General features: G+C 40.1%; 1 protein-coding gene across 1 annotated transcript in view; it reads right to left on the reverse strand.

Annotated features, from left to right (window-relative positions):
* Window positions 1-317: 317 nt before the first annotated feature.
* SUSD1 (sushi domain containing 1) overlaps window positions 318-26094 on the reverse strand; it is a 45154-nt gene continuing 19377 nt past the window's right edge. The window contains exons 9-16 of the mRNA XM_032206338.1: window positions 24372-24561; window positions 23298-23392; window positions 21945-22131; window positions 12706-12799; window positions 11337-11592; window positions 6002-6041; window positions 3068-3161; window positions 318-613 (exon numbers count right to left, since the gene is read on the reverse strand). Coding sequence (XP_032062229.1) covers window positions 475-613; window positions 3068-3161; window positions 6002-6041; window positions 11337-11592; window positions 12706-12799; window positions 21945-22131; window positions 23298-23392; window positions 24372-24561 — 1095 coding nt within the window. The 3' untranslated portion in view covers window positions 318-474. The remainder of the gene's footprint in view (window positions 614-3067; window positions 3162-6001; window positions 6042-11336; window positions 11593-12705; window positions 12800-21944; window positions 22132-23297; window positions 23393-24371; window positions 24562-26094) is intronic.

The raw sequence follows: 26094 nt of genomic DNA on the forward strand, positions 1-26094 counted from the left end.
CATTACCCACGAGAGACTGATGAAATCTACGTTTTCATTTGGAAAGACAGTAGGCACTTAATCTGAGGTAAAAGTTGATCTGTGTTTTCTCTCGTAATGGGTCAGTTTGTGTGTCCTAAGGCATCTGAAGTAGCAGTTAATCCTCAGACAGTCTCAGTTGGATCCGGGGATTATTCACGTCATCAGGTATGATACAGACACTTGCTATCAGGCATCCATGTGGCGGGAATAGCTAAAGCCTGTGGCCGACACATGAGATGCATGCTAACGTCTCTGACACATCTTTGTGACGGAGGGTTTTTCTTTACACACCACGCTGTCAGAAAACAAGGGGACGCAATAAAAAACTCAGTAACAAACACATTTCAACTGTCAATGCTATAGCACAGGTGTGCCTTACAGCTACATCCTGACAGGTGTTGGCTTTGGTAAGGAGACTGCACTTTCTCTATGCTGACTTTGAGGGATAACACATTAGAGAAGAGAGACATTTTCAGTCTCTAGGGACGACGATGCAATCCTGGCTTGTGTCATATCCATGGTAGCAGATAAACGTACACCCTCGCAGGCTAAAGCAGCAGGTGGGGAGTGCATTGCACTATGCAGATAAGATCTGAAGAAAGAGAGAAACAGCCAGTTAGGAAAACAAAACAAAAACCAACCAACCAAAAAAACCTTGCAAATAAACATTTAAAACCAAAGCACAGGTCTGACACAGAGCTCGTGACACTGACGGGGTAGACCACATTTTCTGAAGTTTCGGTGGGTTTTCTCTGAAGACCTCAGCTGCTGGTATAATTCTGAGCACTACAGCTAGCATGTGGTAAGTGGAAAGCTTCCCCATAGTGTCAGATGACTGCCTGACCTAGGTTAACTTTGGCAATGACAACGCTCATGCCCAATGTAGATTTTCACAGAACTGAAATTTTGTCCCTGTCCTTATACATCTGAATGGGCATCACATAGTGAAGGAAACAAAGGATTAGAAGGAATGAAGCAAGGTGAATGTGTGACTAAGTATCTCAGTAATAACAACTAAGGGCTAATACACTTACTTAAATGAAAAAAGTGTTAATAATATTTAAGGACATGAGCACTCAGGCTGTGTACTTTGTTAATTCAGTGCCAGGCCAACTCAGTGAGGATCAGTTAAAACTTGTCAGCAACCATGACAGTAGGAATTCATGACCTGTCCCACTGCAGTAACATGATTCCCGAGACAGCTGACATGGCAAGCTGGTGAGCACCTGAATACAGAGAACCTGAGTGACAGAAACTGCAGAGAAATCAAGCTTACAGGGACCCCAAGAAATAATCCGAGACCATTCAGCTGACCCCATGGCACGACCAACTGCAGTCATGTCATTCCTGGCAAATGTTTGTTTAACCTGCTCTTACAGGAGCCAGAGTTTCACAGCATTCACAGCAACCTAGTCCCCTGCCTCCCTCTCCTACCGTTCAGGAGTGCACAGGAGCACTGTGGCCTTACAGCTGGACAGGGCAGGAGGCTGACTTTGCATATTTGTTCCACCTACCTTTTTACTCAGAAACGCGTTAGGCTGATGCTTGTTTAAAACTGAAAGAGTACATGTTATTTATGGTCACTGCAGCTACTTGTGAGCACTAGAATGTTCATATCACAAATGTCACCTGGGTTTTCCATCCTCTGCCTCCCACCGTGCAGGTGGCAGCTTTGATTTCTGCCGGGGATTCTGTCTGATCTTCTCTGAAACAGGCAAATGCTTTTGAGACTTTAACTACACTTGGGAACAAGGGCCTACAAAATACCTGATGAGTTACCAAGTCCCAGCCCCCACAGTGTGTAAACACGGCAGCATAATCTCTGTCAAATGTACTTAGCTCCTTAAGGATGTCACTTTTTTTTTCTTTTTTTTTTTAGTATTATTTTTGTTTTTCTCGTTACTTTTAAAGCAAGGCTGAAATGGAAGATCAGGACCTAATCTTCCCTATACTCATTCACAACTTGTTCATACTCATACACACACAATTCTTCTAGAACTATCTGTTATCTTAAATAGCTCCCTTCCCACAGTGATACTAATTGACTGAGAATGATTTTTAAAAGTATTTTAAAACACTTGTCACATTTTTGTTACAAAAACTGAAATAATTGAGGAGCCTTTCAGACCACGACAGATGAGGGGTGTGCTTCACACTGCAATAAGCCCTCTGCCAGAACCTGCAAGGTGAGACACCAGGACAATAATAACCCCAGAAGCCTTTAAGGCCAGGTTGAATTGGGGTTTGAGCAAGCCAGTCTAGTGGAGGGTGTCCCTGCCCATGGCAGCAGGGTTGGAATTAGATGATCTTTAAGGTCCCTTCCAACCCAAATCTTTCTATGATTCTATGAAATCCATAAATTCCATGCATTCCCCAAACTGTAGGCTCCTGACCATGCAAGAGACATAAATTGGAAGAATATTCTTGAACATATTAAAGCAACAACAAAGACCTGCTTTGTAGGCAAGAGAGTTTACACATACACAGGCATACACAGTTGCTGAAAGGCTCCTAGTTGTTTTACCTTTGAAAGGAGAAGTTATAAAGTCATTGCATGAAGGATCACAAAATATAAAGAAATCAATCAGATTTCCAAAATGCGTTTATCGTGTCCTTTAGCTAAGACTCAAACACCATTTTCCTTGGCATTTTGAAGGAAGGTGGGAACACTGTAAATTGGCTCTTTAAATAAGTAATATACAGCAACATTTCTGTTGGCATGACTTCACTTTTGGAGTAGCACACCTGACAAACTTTTAGTTACCATTAAATCAAAACATATCTGAACAAAATTCCTCATGCTCTTCACTTTGTGAATCCTTCCTTTACTATGAGTCCGATACTTTTCAGATGTTTCCCGAGTGATTGCAAAGATATAAAAGGCATCAATTAAGCCAAGTCAGAGTAAGAGGACACTGAAGGAATTCTTCATAAAACTGATAACCCAGCCAAGAGGCTTTAAACAAGCAGGTTGGCAAGAAAGACTACCTGAAAAGCAAAACATGTAAGCCTTCTGGAGGAAGGCTTAACTGGAGTTTATACGTACCGTGCTGCTGAGAATGACAGGAACAGTATAAGGCAGACAGCAGCAAGTGACCCAAATACAACAACAGTCATGTATTGAAGAGTAGGTGGTAAATCTGAAAGAAAAATATCAAATAGATCAAATGAACAAAGAGCAAGTAATGAAGCTTCAGTCTGGCGATGGAGCTACTGAGTCTGCTCAAAGCTGGAGCACTGCAACAAAACTCCTGTGCTGGACTTGCCAGGCCACCAAGCAGCAATAGAGCTGACTATTCAGCAGCTACCAGACTGCTGAGGATACAAGATTTAACAGTGTATTTCTCAAAAATGATTATACTTCTCTATCCATCAGTTTCCCACTTTTTTTTTTTTAATTAGATATTTACTGTCCACATTTTCCCCTCTCACCACTGGCAATTTCAGTCTAAATCCTTCAAGGTAGCCTCTTGTGACAGGAAGATCTCATGCTTAATTAAATGGCTTGATGCATCTCTTTCAAAGTTTTTGTAATCTGGGCGTGGATTTCCCTTCCCCATTCTTTTTTCTTCCCAAGTGAAAAAAGAACAAAACAAAACAAAACAGAAATAAACCTGGCAATGATAGCCTTATCCAAGCCTATCTTACCACAAAGCACTGAAGGACAGAACAGAAGGCTTGTAGTGATTCACAATTGAAACCAGAATTACTAAGAACTACCTGCAAAGGTTCCTTGAGAAAAGAAAATTCAATCCTTTCCAGCTACCTCCTTCCCATTTTCAGTATTAGTCAAGGGTTACCCATTTCCTTCTCAATTTCCCACATATATCTGGGATAATGGATTTTGTTCCTGCAAGATTCCACAATCCTACTTGCTGTTAAAATCTTGCAAGCACAAGTATTTAATGTCTCACCAAGAATTTAAATTCTTGCAGAAACAACACTCAGTGAAATTGCAGTATATGTCTACAATGAGAACCTGACTGCCCAAACATCAGAAAAGCAATTTCTGTTACCTAAGTGGAAACCTTACTTTAACTCATCTGAATGTACCAACACAAAGCTGGCTGGGCATTGACCCCAAACATCCTCAAGAACTCATCTGAAGCACAAATAATCGTACAAGTCCGTAAGATGCACTTGATCAGTTAACCATCTTTGCTCATGTCTCCTCAATAAAACACGACTTGTATCTGAGTGGCAACTCTCACCTGCTGGTTGAAGTCTGGGAAAATAATTTCAGACAGAGACCCTACGAGGGAAATCTGTTCTACCTACAAGCACGTTCGGTTTTGGTACAAGTTACTCCTGTCCTTACATCACTATAATGCTAGTTTCCATATGTTAGTTACACAGAACAGATGTTGACCCTCCATAAAAACGAAAGACTTGCCTTCCCTACACATTGTAGTCTATTTTGTGAAAAAAAAAAAACTTGAAATCTACTTTACTCAGACAACTATTTGTAACAGAAGTAAGCACGCTTGCAATAGCTTTCTACCACTTTTTATGACAATGATTTATCCAATGATGTATACCTTTGTCTATGTGGGAGTTGAAATCTTTCAATTTAGTTTACATTTAATTTACAGATCTGCCCTTCACACAGGTTGAGTTAAGTATAACTCCTTAAAGGTTTCAGTAAGCCAAAAATACTCTCAGCTTCTCCAACTGCAGAAGTACATTAGGCCAAGGACACTGCTTGGCTGGAAGCCTGTACAATACAGAGGAAAATGCATTTACAACAGAAAACCAAAGGCCTATCCTACTCCCACATGCCATTGCCCATTCTTTTTCCCAAAATAAAAGCCACCTACACGTAAGACCATCTCTGACAATGCTCCAGAAGCTGACAAAAAACAAGTTCAGAGAGGACAATTTTTTTGCCTTTTCAGAGTTACTTTACAGCTCTTGCCTTTTTGGACCAGCAACAGAGCCATCAAGCCTATTGAATCTTTGAGCTTATCAGAGTATCTCATAACCACAACTGCCTAAGTGACATTCTACGTGTGGTGGTAAATGAACCAGTCTGAGAGTAAACCACAAAAAAAAAAAAAAAAAAAAATTAGAAATAAATAAACACTTGTCAGTGGGAGACTAGTAGTAAGAGTCAGATGTGGTTTTTGATGAACAGTGGGGCAAATGCAACACAAGCACCTCATCATTCTACGGCACTATCTCACTCTCCAGTGCCACTGAATTTCCAAACACCAGTTCATGAATCTTTCAACTCAAAAGCAGAATTGAAGAGTTTGTAGGAGTGTCTTTTTTTGGTCGGGAGAGGCAAGTGCTTGCTTTTGCTGAAACATGACAAAATTAATAAAGTACTTTCTACTATGGTGGAAAGGAGAAAAACTTGATTTAGAGCTGATTCCAAACTCTTCTCTGAGGTAAACTCTTTCTCTGAAACATTTTACAGTAGAAAAGAAAAACAAGGAGAAAGCTACACTCTCCCACTGGCTTTTTAAGTTTTGCCACTATACCTTCTGAAATTGTACTTACAAGAACAAAAATTATCCATATTTTTCAATTCTGCATCATGTCTTTTGTTTTCCTAAATTCACAAAAGGACTTAATCCTCCAAGGACTACCAAGGTGGAATTAACAATGCATTTCCCGATAGACAGAAGATATTAAAAAAAATAATAATAATCTCAAAGCCTATGTAGAACTATCTTAAAACTAGTTTTTCAGATTTCACTTCTATTCTTCAAGTCCTTTGTGCACAAATGTTGCTGTAAGGTTTAGATGGGATGCAAAGAAAGTGTAATATTGTAAAACAAGCAGAGAATCCATTTCAGAACATCATAATCCAGATAACAAAGTGAAAAGTAATTTTTTTGCCTCTAACCTCTCCCATCCTCAAAGTCATCCAATTATTACTGGAGAATGAAAGAACAGCCACAGCAATTATTTGTTTACACTGCCAAGCAAAGCCATAATACCTTCTATTTTTTCACTAAAGGAAAACTTGACTTACTTTTAATTTGTGCCCATACAGCACAGGACTGCGTTCTCACCTGAAAATGAAAGCATAAAAATTACTCTTTCTCATGAGAGAAATTTATTATCACTTACACACTCCGCAAGAGCAGTCATCCACTACATACTGAATTTTATTACTTTTATGAACTTTTTTTTTTTTCTCCTTGGTAGCAGCCTCTATGTTGCCTATAAATTTTATAAGCTATAAAGATAAGATTAGAGATACAGCTTCGATGAAAGCCCAGCTCTAATTTTTCAGATCATCATTCTTCCTCTCTTTCTACAACCTATGCAGGTAAATGTCATCAAAGGATCTTTGAAGCTGCTTAGATACGAATTCAGAATTTATGAAATGCCAAGATAAGGCTGAATGTGCTGTGTTAACTCGATCCCCATGTAGCACATATACATTGAAATACTTACTGACATGGTTTTCAAATACTACATCACTCCCCCTTCCCCCATATCCACAGTATGACAACTTGCTCGGTAATTTTAAAGTATTTTTATACAATACTTACATTGGCTAATGTTTACAATAGTTGAATAAATGTTTATTAAGGGTCTTCTTTTGCAACTCTTTAACAAGTTTGCTTTTTCCTCTAAGTTTTGCTCCCTGTATAGCTTTTCCCCCCTGCACTTCACACTCATACTCATACAAGAAGACTCCCAAGTGCCACCTCTGTTCTAGTATCTACTGTCTATTTTATCATCACTGCGAAGTCTATTTTTGTAGGGCTTCTGCACATATTTTCCAGCTAAATGATTTTCACAGACCTTCTTAAAATACATACACACAATTTTTTGTGTGTTTTAGCAAAATACATATTATGTTGCTCTGGATAATGACATGTTCCTATGAAATCGAAGGCTACGTTTTGAAGCATTTGCATAGAAGGACAAAGGTGCATTTGTATGCATTATCTTCCTTTTGTGTGTTGGCATGAAGAAGTGTGGAATTTCAGTGCTTCTTAAAGTACTTTTTATATAGAATTTTCTGGTCATTTAAAATGACAAAATGCTATCAAAAGAAATCCTATTAGGAAAGTCAGAATAAATATTAAGGGGTGGATTTAAAAACTCAACCAAATGCCAGATTCTGGCAAACATTCATGTAAGTGCCATCAAATTGAGATAGCTGCCCCTGCCACATACTCTGTTTTGCAGGAAATCAGTGCCCTCCTGCCTGTGAGAGAAGTTAGAGAGCTGCCATGAATCCCTGCTGTAGCGGGTTTATGTGGCAAGGTTTTGGTAGCAGGGGGCCATAGGGATGGCTTCTGTGAGAAGGATCTAGAAGCTGCCCCATGTTAGAAAAGGGCCCCACTGCTGACCAGAGCCGAGCCAGTAAGTGATGTTGTTTTGTGCCTTTGTGAGAGCAGATTTAAGACTGGGAAAAAAAACGCTGTGCCACACAGCAGCTGGGAGAGTGAGAGGAGTGAGGAACAGCCCTGCAGCCCCCAGGTGAGTGCAGCAGGAGGGCAGGAGGTGCTGCAGGCAGGCAGCAGCAGTTCCCCTGTGGGCTGTGGAGAGGCCCCTGGTGGAGCAGGCTGTCCCCCTGCAGCCCATGGGTCCCACATGGAGCAGATCTCCACGCTGCAGCCCCCCCATGGGTGGAGGAGCCCCCGGTGGAGCAGGTGGATGTGGCCTGGAGGAGGCTGCGGCCCATGGAGAGCCCCCGCAGGAGCAGGCCCCAGGCCGGAGCTGCAGCCCGTGGAGAGGAGCCCACGCAGGAGCAGGGGGTCTGGGGGGAGCTGCCGCCCACCCGTGGGGGACCCATGCTGGAGCAGTTTGCTGCTGGGGGATGGATGGATGGACCCCGTGGGACGGAGCCGTGTGGGAGCAGGTCCTGAAGAGCTGCTGCCTGTGGGCAGCCCCCACAGGCTCAGTTCGTCCTTATCTCAACCCTTGAGCCCTTTTCTTGGTATCTTCTCCCCGTTCCTCTTTGAGGAGGGGCAGTGAGAGAGCAGTTGTGGTGGAGCTCGGCCACCCACCCGAGTAAAACCACCACACCTGCAGTGAAGTTCAGTGATCTACACTTCACACTAAATCAAATTACAATCCCCTTCTTTGTTGAATTAGCAGCTGGTCACAACAGTAAACCTCAACACCCTTCCAGAAAATTATTAGTCAAATTACTCCTGCAAATACTCAAGCATCCACAGATCTCAAAGTCCAGATTTCAACCTTGGTATTCAACTTTCTACACTGAAACTTGTTAAACTGGGGATAGGATCTCCTTTCAGAGATGGATACTTAAAAAGACTTCTGGAGAAAAGAGAAAACATCTTGCACACATACACTTTTCTTGGCTTATATCTTATTGGGCTAGTATTAACAAACTTTTCTGCCAGCAGAGGCCAGTTTTGATTAATTAAAAAAAAATCCCTCAGATTTTTATTGAAAATACTGCATGAAGAAATTAATCTCAGATAATTTTAACCTCGAAGCACATTTTTAGTTCTGGCCCTTCACTTTCAGACTTGGCTCTTTGCACAGCATGGAATCCATAAAGTAATCACTGGAGACAAAAATAGGTACCACATGGGGCTGAGCTATTTAATTAGAAACATCCTTTACAGAGAACAACACTTCCAAGGGTGGAGAATTTGTTCCACTTCAGTAGTGTTTTTTCTTGTTTATTCTCAAATCATCCCCTTGTCTCCATCATTCCTATATTCCTATTGCCAAATTCACCAATATGAAAAATGGTAATTTCTATTATCTCTGACTTCCTAACTGATTTCCTTTTACATTCCCAATGATCTCTTCAAATATGATTGGTCTTTTAACACATCTGAATGCCTTGCACAACTGAAATATGCATTTCTAGTCCTCCACCTTGAAAAATAAACAGAAAGTAAAAACCACACAGCAGACAGCTTTCTCAGGGCCTCCAAATATGAGAAAACGATAAATGAAAGTGAACTCAATATGACAAAATAGCTTACTTGTCTTTATCGTGTCCACAAGATTTTATCTGAACTGATTTTCCCAACTCTATTACAAAGAAGATATATTGGGTATATGGATGAATAATGGCGATAAAAAAATCACAACCTAGCCATGATTTTGTAGCACGTATGATAAAAAAATATACTGTTCTCATCGTGAAGGGACCTGGAGCCAGAAGGCACTTTGGCTGTATTCAAGAAGAAATGTAGGCATAGAATTACAGAATGGCTGAGGTTGGAAGGGACCTCTGAAGATCACCCAGTCCAACCCCCCTGCTGAGCAGGATCACCTGCAGCACGTTGTGCAGGACAGCATCCAGGTGGGTGTTGAATATCTCCAGAGAAGGAGGCTCCACAGCCTCTCTCAGTGCTCTGTCACCTCACAGTAAAGAAGTGCCCTGATTTCAGATGCGATAATAACTGAGGGCCAATTAAAGATCGGATTTTATAAAGATTTTTAAATATGTAATTTTAGAGTCCAAATTAATTCACTTTAGTAATTAGACTGTAAGGAATTCTCAGCACCCAAAAGTCTTCAGTTTAGAATTCTGAATTCTTGGAACTTCTCTAATACCAACAGTTGTGCAAAATATGGTGGTGTAAGAATTGAAGACAAACCAATACTTTTGATTCATTCACAACAAAAAGTTCCATTTCAAAGAAGAAGGGACGGGAACCAAAGTTGTCTGGTCTTTTCAATCCCAGTGATGATTTGTAACTGTTGTAACTTTATGTACTCTATTTAGTAAGAAAAGACATACAGGAAAGTGTGTATTAGGGAGCTAATGGCTTCCTTTCATTACACGGAACACAATGTGTGTGTGTGAATGTGGAATCAAAGGAAGCCAAGAGTGACTTCTACAAATAAAAGTATTAATATTCCATTAAAAGGGTGGCCTAGAAAATATGTCTGGCAATGCTGAAGATGAACAAACACAGGAAATATTCTGTATCAAAGAGAATAAGAACAACTTAGAAGCAGTTCAACAAACAGCTTGCAGAGCTGCTTAAGCAATCTGCACTGTCATATGCAGAAAAAGCTTCAAACACAAATAATAATAGGTAATATTCCCCAGTAACAGAAAACATCAAAGGGAAATAGCTAGGGAAACCAATACAAAAACCCTACCATGTATAAACTGAGTTCAGACTTATTTAGGAGAGCTTAGACAGGCTAAACTTTTATATACTTCAGTCAATAACAATCCTGTTCCACAGAGTAAGTTCTTCTAAAAAATACAGTCTGACATCCAAAGTCTGGAATATTTTGGGCTTATTTCCTATGAAACAAATGTCTTTAGATGTCATTTCTCTACTTACCGCCTCACACAATTAATTAAAAATTTATGACAAGTAACAGACTTGTATCAGGATCAGCAACCAAGTTGTCTGTGCTATAAAACTTCCTGGGATATTATTAAGGTAGATTGCAAAAAAAAACATGCTTTGCACTGGTTAATAAGTATCAGCAACAGCTCTTACATGTACTTGCTTTATTTCACTCAGTTTGGACTGAAACAGCTACATTTTTTACCAGAAGCTGTATTCACTTACTCTGATTTGGGTGTAGGCTTCCAGAAATTCCCAGAATTATTTACAAGTGACTCACATATGAGTTTGTGCCTCTTTCCTTGCTTCGTGCTGCATACACAAGGCCCCAGAACTCTATTTTCGTGTTATGGACAGCAGGCTGAGACAGCTTTTAGGTGTTTTGGGTGTTTTTTGTTTAGTAGGCGATGGTTTATTTTGTTTATACATTTGACATTCAGGAACTGTACGCATGTCAAAATTACAGCGCATGTGAGAAAAACTACCTACTTCTGAGACTGTAAGATTGACAGCCTCTTGACCACTGAGATGGGTAATGACTGGAAAACTAGTGCCATAATGACATCGTGGGAGGCGAGACACTGAACAGCTGAGAGAAACCTATAGTTAAGAAATGTTTTGTTTCTAAATAAAATACATATTTACCTTAAAATGTAAAAAAAAAAAAAAAAAAAAAAGCTAGTAGCGTTAGTAGCATGCTTTTTTTCCAATAAGGTTTCCTCAAGAGAGATGGAGTTGACATTTTCTGTTGTTCAGAAGGTAACACACATGACAAAATACACTTTTCCCTTATCACTTGGAGAACTGGAATATAATTTACAATTCAAAACTGAGAGAATTTTTCATTGCTCAGGAGAGACTTTCAGATTCTCACACCAAGTTCTGGCCCAACAGACAACCTCAATTGTGCAGGGAAGAGATGGCCCTTCATATTTAGCTCTTTCTATTGTTTGCCTTTTAACACAACGCTAATATTTTCCTTTTTTTTTTTTCCTCCCAGCAACACTTCATTCAACTGGTATAAAGAAAAGGTTTTAGAACATCCATTACCTTATTCCACTCGCTTATTATTCTCAAAAAAACACAGTACTCGTTTCCCAGCTTTAAAGGAGCATTATAAAACTTTCCGTAGTAATGTCTGTCTCCAAGAGCAACTGGCATGTTATCAGCAACATCCTTTGCCTGAAATTCAGCTGCTACGTATCCCTTAGTGTCCGTGGTGTTGCTAAAGAAAGTTGCAGCAGCAAAGGACTCACAAATAAAAGTACTTTGCAAACCCAGAGGAAGCACAATCACTTGATAAAGACTAGAGTGAAACAAACAAACAAACAAAAAAAAGTAAACATTAGCCCTCAGTTCAATATTATAAATAACAGATATTCATTGTTTTCATATTATTTCTTCTACATATAGCCTCTTAACTGCTTTTTATCAATGTCCAATACAAACTCTTCTTGTACTGAAATATTTCTCTGCATGTGTTCCCTTGCATTTTGAAATCAATGCATGCACAATTTAAATCCTTGTCACATGCAAATGAACACGTCCATTCATACTCAGAAGAGCAACCCGAATTATTGCAGGCTGCCTTTTGCTTCTCTCAGCTTACACCTAAGTTCATCTGTGAAACAGAAGACATTGCTGGCCTCTAAAAACAATGCCTAATTTCTGAGAAGTAATTTTTTTTGTTGTTGTTTAAAGGAGAGGACAGATCCCATTTGTACAGAATTAATTACATCTGTCTCCAAACCTCTCAAAATAATGTTTTGTTTACTGTATTCAAAAGTAGGAAGAGTCATTGTTACAGCTGTTACACTTAGTCATTTCCCGATATATTATCAGCTTTCAAATGTTTTCTGCTTTACAGAAAATATATATATTTTTGAGCTACAATTACCTTCTCTTTCTTTCACAAACAGCACTTAGCAAGATATAAAGCCTTTTTCTCTAGAAATATATTTTGGTAGTAATACTCTAATGTGAAAGTACTACTTCAGCATACGCATAAATACAGACTGTTCTAAATTGCCTCTGTGTCCTAGAAAAAAAAAATTCTGGCTGCATGACTTCATTGGAAAACAAAAATTACAGGGGTTGTATTGCTCTTGGATGCATCAATAAAAATGTAGTGTGACTTAACTGTGGATAAAGGGAAAAAAAGAAAAAAAAAAAAAAAGAAAAGAAAAAAACCATTGAAAACTCAGAATTATCAAAAACAGAATTTTGGTCCAGAAAGTACGGAAGTCTTTGGCCAAATATTCTGCTAAGGGAGGCAAAACTGGGAGTTACAGCTTAACTTTTCTCCCATTACTAACAACAACAAAAAAATCTAATCCAAACAAAAATTTCCAATATGCAAGTAACATAAACCTGCAGAATGTTTCTTAAAAGGGTAATTAGTGAGTGCTCATAGACAAACCTGATGGGCCCATTTCGATCTTCTGCTTTCCGGAGTCTGAGCAAGGGTGCAGAACCTTTTGCTGCAACAAATTCTACATCTGGGAATGGGGGATCTAAAAAGTAAACAAATACCAGCACTTCAGAGAGGTTTTAGAAATATTGCAGGCATGAGGGTTCCCAGTTACTTCTTCCCCCAGACTTCCTCCATTAACCAAACTTCAAACCCCAATGGCTACAGCCTGCCTGGTCAAGAAAAACACTGGGCAAATATGAGCACAATGGAACAGCAACAACCCTAACGCAAACGCCTGCATTGAATTACACGTGCCACTTGGGAAGAACAGAGATGCAAAGAATAAGGACAGACTGCAAAGAAGAGGAAAGATCTGTAGGAAGAAGCAGTATTATTTATTAGACTAATTGAAATGGTCAAGGAGAACTAAAACATAGATCTTTGGGCACACAGCCCACTAGGAGGAATCAGTCAGCATGAATAAAGGGGAATCCATGAGAGCCAGAAGTACTTTCAAGAAGGCAAGTTCTGTAGTTACTGCACACAATCAGCTAGCAATACCCAGCCCCTTAAATTGGATTTCGATATGGGTACCGTGCTCTAATTTGTTCTAGTGGGAACTTGCATCAAGGCCAAAACTGAACAAACACTTTCTGCTGCCAGTTTTAATGGCAACAATGACAGCTGCAGGCTGACAGAGACCAGCGCTATGGTAATGGAAATTACCACTATCAGCCTAGAAGCAAAAATGAAAAGAGCTTCACTGTGTGCAACTGGGGGGGGAGGGGGTAAAGTGTGAAGTTTGGATACTATCTACCCCAGAAAACCAAAAGAGCTAGCATGGATGTTTACAGGTATGGTTAGGCTGTTTGAAAACTGGCCTATCAAGCTGTTTACATGACTTTGAGTAACAAATGCAGTGCTTGTTTGCAGGAAAACCAAGGCTTCAGAGTGCCGTTTGAAAGAATAATCAACGTCACAGAGACAAACAAGAAAATCAAGGCACATTTGTCAAAGTTAAGGCACATCAGGCAAATCCTTGCGGACTTTTCAAACAGCTGGAATAGCAGCAGGTGTACATACATTTTGACATACAGAAAATCATCAGTACAGCTGGAAACAACGAGGGTTGGCAGAAAAACTGTACATTTTTTTACAGAAGAACTGGTAAACGGGGAGCTAGAAAAAGATAAAACGTTGAGGGCAGAAGTCCTGGTGTGCAGAAAGGTCACGACAGTTCCTCCAAGACTAAATGCAGTGAGTACCAAGACTATCATTTTGCTAACAACCATGGTGCAAAATCCGGGCGTGTAGAGATGAGCATGCTGCTCAAACAGTGCTAGACAGTGTAAGACCAAAGCAGTGTGGGGATGTTACACAGGAGGAACTGAATGAACTTGGGAGCTGTTATTCTGAAGAAAAGGGATGCAATTCAACAGCATAACGTGAAAGGCAGATATACATGGGGCTACGAACGTGATTCTTTTGGTTGTATTTTCAAAGTTTGCTTGGGTAGCAGGAAAACCACCTTAGAATGACTGTTAGTCACCAGGTCACCAGAGTGGTAACAGAAAAGAAAAAGAAAAAAAAAAAAAAAAGAAACTGCAGCTTAAAAAATAGACTTCTGTAACAGTAGAATAATACCAACACAGGATTCAAGTGTGGTAATTTCACAGCGGTCTGCAGTTCCAGTCAGTCCAACATAACTAAACCGAACCAGCGCAGAGAATGACTGGTACTGTAGAAATAATGAAGAAACTGTCTTACAAGACGGAACCAGAAACTTGTCTCACACCTTTGGAAAAGAAATACGAGAGCCTACATGATCTCTGCTTTAAATAGATAGCACCACGATGGGAAAGGAACAACGTAAGATTAACATGCTCAAAATAAACACAGCAGGCCAGACATACATCCCTATGAAGGAAAACCCTACCTTGCCCTTGGTAGCAATCATCCTCAGGAGACCCTCCTGACAAAGCTACCCTTTGGCTAATTTACCTAGCTAAACTACTTGCTCTGGCAGTTCCCTTTATCAGGTCCTCTTCAAAACCAGGCTATGGGTAAACTGCCCATAAAGAAGGCAGTTATGAGTGATTAGGATTGAGATGAGAATAAGATCTGCAAAGTCTGAGTGCTTTGCAGGAGCTTCACTGGGAATTTCTTCTTTAATGCCGGGTAGAAAGTTCAGTGCATGCAATGGTTTTGCTTTTTTTTTTCAGGCAAGCATTGATTGCAAAGGGGAACAGGCAGCAAAACCACTGCTGGCTCAGTTCATGACAATTATATGTTCCCAAACGACGGGAAAAATGCAGTATATGAAAACAAACAGACATCTACCACTGACAGCCCTAGAAGGGGGGCAAAAGAGAACAAAATCTGCAAATTACTGTGGTTTTAGCACTCAGTGTCTTCCGCTATTTTTAGTTGTTGGTAAGAAATACAAATTACTACAAACATCAAGCACAATTAAGACAACTGTCTGCTTTAGCAAGAAGAGCAAACAGCTTGCAACAATACAAACTAAATACAAAGTAATTATGATATATGAAAGGAACGTGTTTCATTTTTGCTTCAGTAAACAGAAAGGAAACTCTGAAGGAATTACTCTGTACACAGTATTTGGTCACTAGGAATGTTTAAAAAGAAACATCCGTCCAGAAATTTAGCATTTGCCAAAAATACCTGCTCTAAAGACATCATACTGTCCAGAGTTAAAAATCCACATGGAAGAACTACTGATTTAATACCATATAGAAATGGTGGAGGGAAAAGGGGAAGACCATCAGCAGATAAATACTTGTACCAGGTGGATTGCGAGAAGAAAGCAAGATTCTCCACCATGTTCAGGTGCTGTTGACACCTAACGTTTGTAAAGGTTTTTTTGTTGCTTTTTGATGGTGGTAGTTGGTTGGTTGTGTTTTTGTTTTGCTTGTTTACTTTTTACTATTCACCAAAAAAACAGACTAATGCCTGTAGCAGCACCAGGAAGATGCAGTAAAACATGGCAAGAAATAAGTCCAGAGGCAGTCCCGCTCTTAGCACTTATCACAGCAGTGCTGGGCTTCGAGTGCTTGGACATTTCATCGCCACACTAATTTTCTACATTAAGAATCAATGCGCTGAGTCTCCCTTTGAACATGAAGCCAGGCTGCAGGAAACAAGTGCGCTTGCTTTCTCAAGTGCCCTTGCAAAAGCACAGGAAAACAGCACAGGCCTCAATGCTGGAGAAAAAAAACCTGTTACACCGTAATCATGCTCTTCAGAAAAAGCTAGCATGCTGTGGGCACTTTGCTATTAGTCATCATGAAAGTGTTTCACAATGGAGTGTGTACATTTACCCGTAAAGATGTTCTAGAGAACAAGTCTTCTGAGGAGCAGCTGAGGGAGCTGGGGTTGTTTGGCCTGGAGAAAAGGAGGCTCAGGGGAGACCTCATTGTACCATGGCCTTAAAGGAGGTTGTAGTGAGGTGGAGATCTGGCTCTTCTCCCAAGCACCAAGTGATAAAATGAGGGGAAATGGCCTCCAGTTGTGCCAGGGGTGGTTTAGGTTGGATACAAGGAGAAACTTCTTTATTGAGAGGGTTTTTTGCCATTGGAAAGGGCTGCCCAGGGAAGTGGCGGAGTCACCATCCCTGGAGGACTTCGAGAAACATGGAGATGTGGAACTTAGCATCAGGGTTTAATGGTGAACTTCAGTGCTACGTTAGAGGTTGGGCTGGATGATCTTGGAGGTCGTTCCCAACCTGAATGATGCCATGTTTCTACGATTTATTTTTTCTCTAGTCTTGGAAATTGCAAACTGCTGCAAAATGAAGAACGTGGGCAGTTCTATGGCATTCTCCAGTAGTGGTAACAGGAATATTTAAAGCTTTTCCTGCCATCTGACCTTTGCACCTTTGGATATGCAATGCCAGCAAAAAAAAAAAAAAAAAAAAAAAAAGCTGTAGCACTGATCTGTCCTCTACAGACATTTCAAAAATGAATGCACAAATCCATCCGTACACCATGCTAAGTAGGTCTATGTGTAAAACATATGAAGCTGGATAATTTGTTTCTTATTAAAAAAGCTTTGTTTGGGGTCAGCATAGTCCTGTTTACTGCTTCCCTTCATAATTTTCTGCTAGTGATACAGCTTTAAAAATAATAATGGAACTAAATCACAAAGTCCAAAACCAGATGGTAACTCTTCCCAAGTTCAGGGAAGTCAAACCAAAGATCCCTCTTAAGGCCAAGTTATAACTGAAAACAACCACTGCTGAAATTATGCCATTTGTGTGATCTTATTTATTGCAAAAGAAGGGTTTTGTGGTTTTATTTTTTTAATGGTTATTCCAAGGCTGTATGTCCAAAAACATTGTTACTGAATTTTAAAACAAGGAAGTCAAAAACACTGCTGTAAAATGTACACAGCAATAAGACAGAAGTACTGATTCAATAGAAAAGGGATTTTTTTATATATATATTTTTTTTGTTACTATTTATACCGCTGTCTGAAGAGTAACTAAGTTTATTGTATATATTCCAGTATAATTGCTTTAAGAAAGAGATTTCTAGTTTGGAGAAAAAACATTAATAGATGGAAGGCAAGAAGGGAGGGAAATAAATCAAGACTACATCCACAGAAAACGATGACAAATCTTCTTTAAATATTGTATAGTAGAAAGAGAAATAACAGCAGGTTGTGTGTGTGGGGACTTTTCTGGTATGAGATGATGGCTGGATAGGCCTTAAATCTACCTTCCTCCTCAATGTAGCTTATTCTTGATTTTTAACCTTTTTCAGTTTCATTCATTTTAGAAAATATAAGTTAATGACAGGAGAAGAGGGAATGGTCTTAAACTATAAGAGGGGAGATCTAGATGAGATGTGAGGAATTCTTCTCACCACTCAGAGGGTGGTGAGGCCCTGGCATGGGCTGCCCAGAGAAGCTGTGGATGCCCCATCCCTGGAGGTGCTCAAGACTGGGTACGATGAGGCCCTTTGCAGCCTGATCTAGCGGGTGGCGTCCCTGCCTATGGCAGAGGGTTGGACCTGGGTGATCTTTAAGGTCCCTTCCAGCCCGAGCCGTTCTGTGATACAAGTAGGTTTCATATGACCTTATGCATTTGAATAGTCTTTGCATAAATACAAAGCACGCACCATGGGATTTGTATAGAAATGTTTACAGAACCAGTAGCTAATTTCCTCCTTACAAAAGAACAATTTTCATGCTCAGGCTGTATTCACTGCCTTTTCCCTGCTACAAAAGCCAGAAGCTCCTTTGCAATACTAGTGCTGTGAAGCAGCTCACTGTGATGGACTCTCTGGAGGCATATAATTTGCTGTCAGAGTAAGAGCTGTCAAAGCACTACTTCTCCAACAGTCTTTTACTTCCTTACTGGAAAACAGATTTGATTTTCCCTCTCCATTTCCAGACCTTAAAGAACTCAGAAAGAAGGCATAAATCTTTTCCCATCACACAACAGAGCAGAACAACAACGTATCCTTTATGTACATCCCTGTACGCCCACGGGCACACTCACAAACCAGCCTCCTCTACCTGATCTCTAATGGAATCATTTCAGCTGGAGAAGACTGCCAAGATCGTCAAGTCGAATTAGTACCTTCTCCACATATGAAGGCTGAAGTGCAGGATTCCAGAAGACTGCACTCAGTACATTATGAACCTCATTCCTCTAATTCAAATCACTCTCTGGACTCCCTGCTTGTGAATTCCAACTTAGACGCTCATAGGAAGAGAGAGAGGATACACCTATAAGAGCATGTGGCCAGCAGATATACCCTGGACTAAAACGAAGGGAATAGTATTTGAGAGCCAAAGGAACTCCTGCTGTCTGAGATGCATACATAGGCTATATGGCAAACCTACCCAAAATCAGCAGAAGGTGCGTGTACTAATAAGTAAGACGTGGCAGCAAGTGTGAACAGTAACCGTACTGCAAATTCAAAACATACTTTTGATTTTGAGCAAAAAACTGAGAGTAGGAAGGGTAATGAGACACTGTCACCAAATATATTATGAATAATTTTACAAGAACGAAATGCAAGACTTCCCTATTTAGTAATCCAGACACAAAACAGTTATTTTTAGTGTCCAGAAAACTTTGTCTTACAAATACCATGTCTTGGGTCACAGTGACCATGTCTAAATCAAAGAATATTAGTCAGACATCATAAATAAGCAGGCATTAGCAAATATCCCAAAGTTTTGTCACATGCCCATGGTAAGACTGTAGCCCAAAGCAAGTACCAGTATTATTACAAGATATCTCAACTGAAGAAGTTACTCTTATTGAGAATATCAGAAGTGAAAGCACTTGCATTAACTCTTTGTCTATTATCCTCTTTTTCAACCACTTAAAAGCTGTTATAAAACTCAGTTTTCCTTCGTTCTTATGTGAAAACAGATAATGAAACTAAGAAGAATGGCTTGTTTCAGCATGCCTACGAATAATCTACCAAAAAGAAGAGCAACATAACTGCTTGTAATTATAGTAACCCTGACAGAAATTATGAAAGACGAGGTACACCCGGAAGACATACTCCTTTTCCTTGGAAATAGAAAAAATAAACTCCCTTCTGGTTTAAAAGACAATCTTGTTACCATCTTTTCACATCTACAATGTAATTGCCGCCTAACTACTTTTTATAATTGACTTAATTTCTTATCTTGAGTAGACAGGTGTTGAGAGCTTGTCTAAAATAAGCTAAGAAGAAATAAAAGACTGGGTGAGATGTCTGTCACTGGAAGTATGAAAGGAGCAGAATTTCAATGATCCACCAAGCATTTGGTAGACTATATTTACCATCCACAAGATGATTGGCAAAAACAACTATGTGCTCAGCACAGAACTATTTTTAAAGGATGCTACTTGCCAGCATGAGAAGCAGGCTTCTGAGTCCCAAACTCTGGGGTTTTTTCTTCCTCTTAAGAAACACTACGAATATAATACATCCTGGCTTCAGATATATGAAGTAGGTTTCTCACGCATTTTCAAGTCCTCTTTGGAAAAAAAAAAAAATCACTTCTTGCTAGCATTTACATACTTACTGTATTTTGCAACACTCCCAAGAGTTTATACACATTGTCAGAAAATTAAATCTTCATCCAGCTGTGATATTTTTCTTCACAGTACTAGAAACTCTGCAGGTATGATTCCCCAAACACTCAAAATACAAGAGACATGTGGAAGTCAAGGAGATGCAACACCTACCAGACTGTGGATTTGCCCCCAGCTGGGGAAACAGACCAACTGAATGTGCATTTGTTAACAGATGCTACATGAAACTTTAGACAATAAACCAGGCCACTTCCAACATATTAACAGTAAAACATCTGTGCAAGTCTCAGCTTCTTTCATGCTTCTGTGCTTAAGGCATATCTCGCATTTACACGGTACTGTTTAGCCAGAAAACCACAAGAGACAGACGACACTTTTCAACCCTAAGCTGGCAGAAAAACTGAGATCATTCCACCCAGTACAGAAACACAACCATCTGGTCCAACAATGGACATAATTACAAAATAACTGGACAAATGAAGAAGCAAATTATACACCTACTCTAAAATTGTAAGTAGTTATTATACAAATTAAGTTGCTTGTAAAGATAATGCAATTCCCCTCCCATGCAGAAGGCACGGAAGTCAAAGGGATATTGCTGAAAGAGCTATTTTAACTGTTTCCTTTTCATCTTAAACCAGATGAAATAGGAAAAAAAAAAATTAGTTAGATTCTCATTGTTTCGTGAACTTTTTTGCGTGTGTTTTGTGAACAGCCTGATCGCTGTTGGCTTTGTAATTTTCACTCAATTTCAACCACAAAAAGACCCATTTTGACTTTATGGCTTTCATTAAAAAAAAAAAAGAAAAAGCACGATATAAAGTGTGTGTGTGTGGCACACTTCAGGAAGAGATGGCAGAGCAATGCCCACCTTTTATTGCTCACTGGAAGAAGTAACCATCAGATGTAACATAGCTTGTGGCAGGATCTCCCTTTGAAATGGAAATGACCTAACTTTTATGCGAAGATCTTTTCTGGGGGTACACAAGTGTGTTTGTTAAGCACTCAGTGGAAGAGGGAAAACGTGCCAGCTGCCAAGCCACAAACACTGCTCCATGCAGCACCTCCTGCAAAGTGTTCTCTAGAGCTCTTTCCAGTAAGTGACCTGATGCAATCACGTAGAGTTTAGGAAATGTGACAGGATGACAGAGAAAAGAGGAACGCCTTTACTCTGAGTGTGTATTCATAATTACCTCAGTCAGCCAAACTCTTGAGACAGCTTATTAGTTTTTACAAAGCTACATGTACTCATGGATGCTAGCTCTGAGTCACAGCTAGGCAACTTACAAAAACCAATTACCAAATCATTACTGCAACTTCATTGAAAAGAAAATCCACATCATTGTATACCCTACACAGCACCTTTAGGAAACATGATGTTCTGCCTGTCAATCAAGATTAAAAACTTTAGATTTACTTTTGAAAATATCGTAATACTATGAATTTCAAAAACTGTATTGCTAGTTCTTCATCTGCAGCCGGAAGAGAACTGGTTCCACCTACAGGTTGAAAGGGATACATACACGCAGAGAGCTTTACGGTTTCTTACCTACCTGTTCCAACCAAGCAGGAAGGATAGGCACCAGCACCCAGCACTGCATTTCACAGTGTAACAATCATAACCTAATACAGGAAGTCTGACAGTATAGGGATGGTGCAAAACTGTTCTGAACAATGAGTTGAGGATAATTTTTTTTAATCACAACATTTTAGTACCATACACATACCTTGCAAAATACTGAAGCTGACTATCTCCCTGCAGTGTGCTTTTTGATCAAATGCCTTTTATGTTTTGTACTCTACTAATTATAGATGAAGGGATCTGTCTGCAGGACTCTGTACTTTGGACCCTTGTAGACTTCAGTGACATCTATTCTGCTTTTATCTCCATGGTGGAAACAACTGGCACTGAAAGAGTAACTCACTTAGGGCAGGGAACTGAACCCCGCTCCCCTAGATACTAACTTTGTGTCTAGCCCACCAACCTATCTTTTCCCTACTGTGTAAAAACAACGCTTCAGAAACACTGCACCCTATTTCACTCCTCTGTCAACCACTGGATTGTCAACGTGTTAAATCCATGAAAGCGAACAATGATGAAGAATTGCAAGCACAGAAACAGCCCTTTTGATACTTAACATGGGTTCTTTAGTAAACACAAAACATAAACGGCAGGACCTACCTGTGATTCGCGTTGTCATGGAAACCATCAGTGAAAAATTCAAAGCTACCATGGAAATGTTAACAGAGTAATTGGTGCCTGGCTGCAAATCAAAACAAACTTCTGGAGCCTGCTTGTATGTGGTAAGGTTGAAGGTCATTTCATGCAAGAATCCCTTCTGATACCAACGCTGGCCTTGCACATGGAACTGAAACCAAACAATCACAGCATGGAAATCGTAATGGGTTAATAGATCACTTGCATTCGTTCATATCTCTAAATCAGAGGAAACAGCAGAAAAACACATCATTGCATACAGACTGCCAAAACTACTGGCACTGACAGTTATTCTGATTCAAATGCTTCCAAAATTTTACAAGTGCAGTCTCCTTCTTGTTGATCAGCTCTGACAGCATGCAAGTTCTTTCACCTGTCCTCCTCAGAGTCTATCTTCTTGTCTGTTAAAACCACAATTTTCCCCAAGTCTTGCTTGCTTCCTAACACACGGATTTCCAGTAATGGCGCACTTTCATCATAGCATATCCTCATGGTGCAAGGCGATGAGCTACGAAAGTAAGCTCAGTAAGTCAAACCAGAGATACATACATCTCTGGTTTGACTATGAAAAGTAAGTGAAAATCAAGCCATTTTGATCTACGTCAAAATGCCACATAACCTCAGGTTTCTGCTGATATGGTTCCAGGGAAACTTACAGACCCATTACTTTTTTGTTTCAGTTGGATTTTTGGTGTGTTTGTTTTGTTGTTGGCATCCAAAACAATCACAAAGTTATTAACTTAAGGCCTTTCCTGATCATTCTTCTGTTAATTAAAACTAACCTGATTTCTGTGTTTCAGCCATGATTATTTTCCTTTAAATGGATCCCATGCCTTTAGATAACCTCTGAGCACTCTGAGCCCATGGAGATGTGAGATAACAGCAGGTGGTCAGAGTCCAGGCAGAGGTAGTTCACACAGAAAGGACCTGCTGGGCTAAGGGAAGGTTGGAGGCATATCACAAGGCAGAGTGTGCTGACTCTGTGGAATTGGAACAGACTTGTCTGGGGCCTGAATGTGACGAAGCTGAAGGTACAGATGGGGAGGCAAAAAGTACTGATAGGGAAGGTACAGACAGGTAACAGTACAATAGGGGAAAGAGTAAGTAGGAGACTAGAAAAGAACATGGTAGAATATTTATTTTTGAAGGCTGCTATGAAGCTTATTCCCTGGCTTTTTATGAGAGTATTAGAGTGAGGAAGACTGATGACAGTAAGTGCCTCAGAAATTACAGATTATTCACATACACCATTTATACCAAGTTGTTTTCTAGAAAGGTAAAAGAATTTTTCATTCAAAAATATGGATTATCACTTACAGAGTATCTGTCTTCTGTTTCAGCTCCCCTTATATTTCTCCACCATCTCAAGCAGGTGTCATTAAAAATTAACACATTATTGAAAGCTTCCTTTACTGTAGAAACAATAAAAAAGGGAACAATTATTACAAAGACTTCACCCTCTACAACAAATCAAATGCGAGTAGATGAGAATAAAGGAAGATTTTTATTTTAATTCTATCCTGAGGAGGAGGCAGAACCTCTTATCTTTTAAAATGAATACAGTAAATAAAGCAAATATTTTTTTTCCCAAGAAAATGGCTTTTGGGAAAAGAACAAGCATGCTATTTGGAAAATCGAGGCAGGACTTATTTGTTTCAGACTGAGGGAGGATGTAATGACAAACATCCAGTGGTTCAGACCCTCTGATGAAAATTCAGTTATCACAGAATCATTGGTCACAGCTGATGCCCTTTAGGAAAAAGCTCTTGAGGAAAAAAAAAAATTATAAATTTTGTGGATTCCAAAGACGATTATTTCTCAAGGTCTGTCTCATTAGTGTGTCAGAAGGCAAGCCCTGAATTTCCATGACCAAAATATTACAGAACCCTGCAGTTAGAACATGCCTTCTCTACAGTTACTGAAAACCTGCCAGAGCACTGCTCATCAGTGCTAAACGTAGGAGCATTATCTATAATGCTCGCGTCACTTAGATCGGTATCACACAGCTCAGGAACAGCGACCTCTCCCACAGAACTGGTTATGGAGGCAAGGAATGGAAAACAGTGAGCACTGTGCCACGGGCTGAAGTTCTGGCACGTAGCCAGCAGTGGCACCACCTCCTGCTTTAGTCAAAAGACAAATCCTGAAGCAGTCTGCCAAGGGCACTTACGGCCACAGCTTTGTTTGATCATAGATTAAATGACCACGGTGAGGAGAAGAAAAAGCATCTCTCTTGAGAAAAAAGAGGATGGTGGTGGCAGCTACATTTGTGTACTGAGTATAAAGAAAGACACACTCTAGGAAACAGCCTGTGATCTGGTCTGCACGGCTCCAAACAACTCTGCCCCACAGCAAGCTCTACAAGCACAGCGAACACAAAACAAAACCTACCCTTTGTTTGAACTGCTACTGTAACTGAGACACTGGTGTTTGTGGAAGAGATGGTAGTGATATTCACCACGTAGTTACTGCCAGAGTTGAGATCTAAACACACCTTTGGGTTATCTTCACTTGTAGTGATGTTAAATATCACATCCTCTGGGAATGTCTCCTCATCCCATCTTTGGCCAAGTATATGGAACTATTAAAGGATTAAAAATAAAAAAAAGTAATATTGCAATTGTTTGTAGCTCCCCAAAATTCAGAACACTAGTTCAATAAAGCCTTGAGAATCTGGGTAACACCTGCTTTAGAATATCAGCTCAACTGAAAAAATAGGATTGTGACCCACTGTTCCGGTGCAACAAGATGGGTTCGTAAATTAGATTGTTAATTTCCTCTGGATGTTAAAGCAATGAGTATGTTTTGTTTACTTCTACAACAAATAGAACGGATCTAAAACATGGACACCTCCAACATGCGAAGCAAGCTGTAAGCAAACATTCTTGTGTACAGCAATACAGCTGGACACTACATTTGCTCACCATTTCCTGTTCTTTGTTCTGTTTTTTTTTTCACCCTTGCTTTACAGAGCAGCATTAAGACTGAGTGCCAAGCAACGATAAAAGCCTCTGATCTTCTCAGTACTGTGAATTTAGAAACCTGGTATTTGTACGAGGTGAAGGGACAGACAAAGCTTATCTAGATGAGCTGGGGGCAGTCCAGTCCAGACTGTGTTCTGAACTTCACGGCATGCATCTGTGCGTGCATCATCCACAGTTTTGACTGATTTCAGGCAGAAGCTGGTACACAGATCATATTACAACAGAGATCCACAGTTTGACATTTACCACTGGGTACAACGAAAAGCATTGGTTTTGAACCGTTAAGATAATTTGGAGCTTGTCTTTTCCATCTCACTGGTGCTCAATAAAAGCCCTCCAACTACAGCCACATTGGTTTATCACACAGCAGGAGGAAGAGAGGTTGTTTTCCAAAATCATCACCCAACTTCAGAACACAGTTTCCATATTAATCTTTCAGCCCTGGAGATCCTAAGTAATCCCCTTTTTATTTTTTTCATATTTGGCCTCAGCGCAAGAAGGACCTGGACCTATTAGAATGAGTCCAGAGGAGCGCCATGAGGATGAATGATCAAGGGGCTGGAGCACCTCTCCTGTGAAGACAGGCCAAGGGAGCTAGGGATGTTCAGCCTGGGGAAGAAAAGGCTCCCGGGAGACCTTCCAGTGCCTAAAGGGGGCCTACAAGAAAGATGGGGAAGGACTCTTTGTCAGGCAGTGTAGTGATAGGACAAGGAGTCGTGGCTTTAAACCGAAAAGTGGTAGATTTAGATTAGATGTAAGCAGGAAATTCTTCGCTCAGAGGGTGGTGAGGCCCTGGCACAGGCTGCCCAGAGAAGCTGTGGATGCCCCATCCCTGGAGGTGCTCAAGGCCAGGCTGGATGGGGCTTTGGGAAGCCTGGGCTGGTGGGAGGGGTCAGGGGGTTAGAATTAGATGGGCTTTAAGGTCCCTTCCAACCCAAACTAGTCTATGAATCTATGATATTTGGACATGCTCAGAAAAACAGTCTGCCTCTGGGCTGTTGTTATTCCCAAAACATGGGAACTCTTCTTGCATTGTTTTGGGTTACAATAACCGAACTATTTGTTTCTAAGAATGTGTATCTTAACTTTTATTCTTACTTTTACAGACAACAAAAATAGTAATCATAAAG

Source organism: Aythya fuligula, chromosome Z, assembly GCF_009819795.1.
Source record: "Aythya fuligula isolate bAytFul2 chromosome Z, bAytFul2.pri, whole genome shotgun sequence".
NCBI lineage: Eukaryota > Metazoa > Chordata > Aves > Anseriformes > Anatidae > Aythya > Aythya fuligula.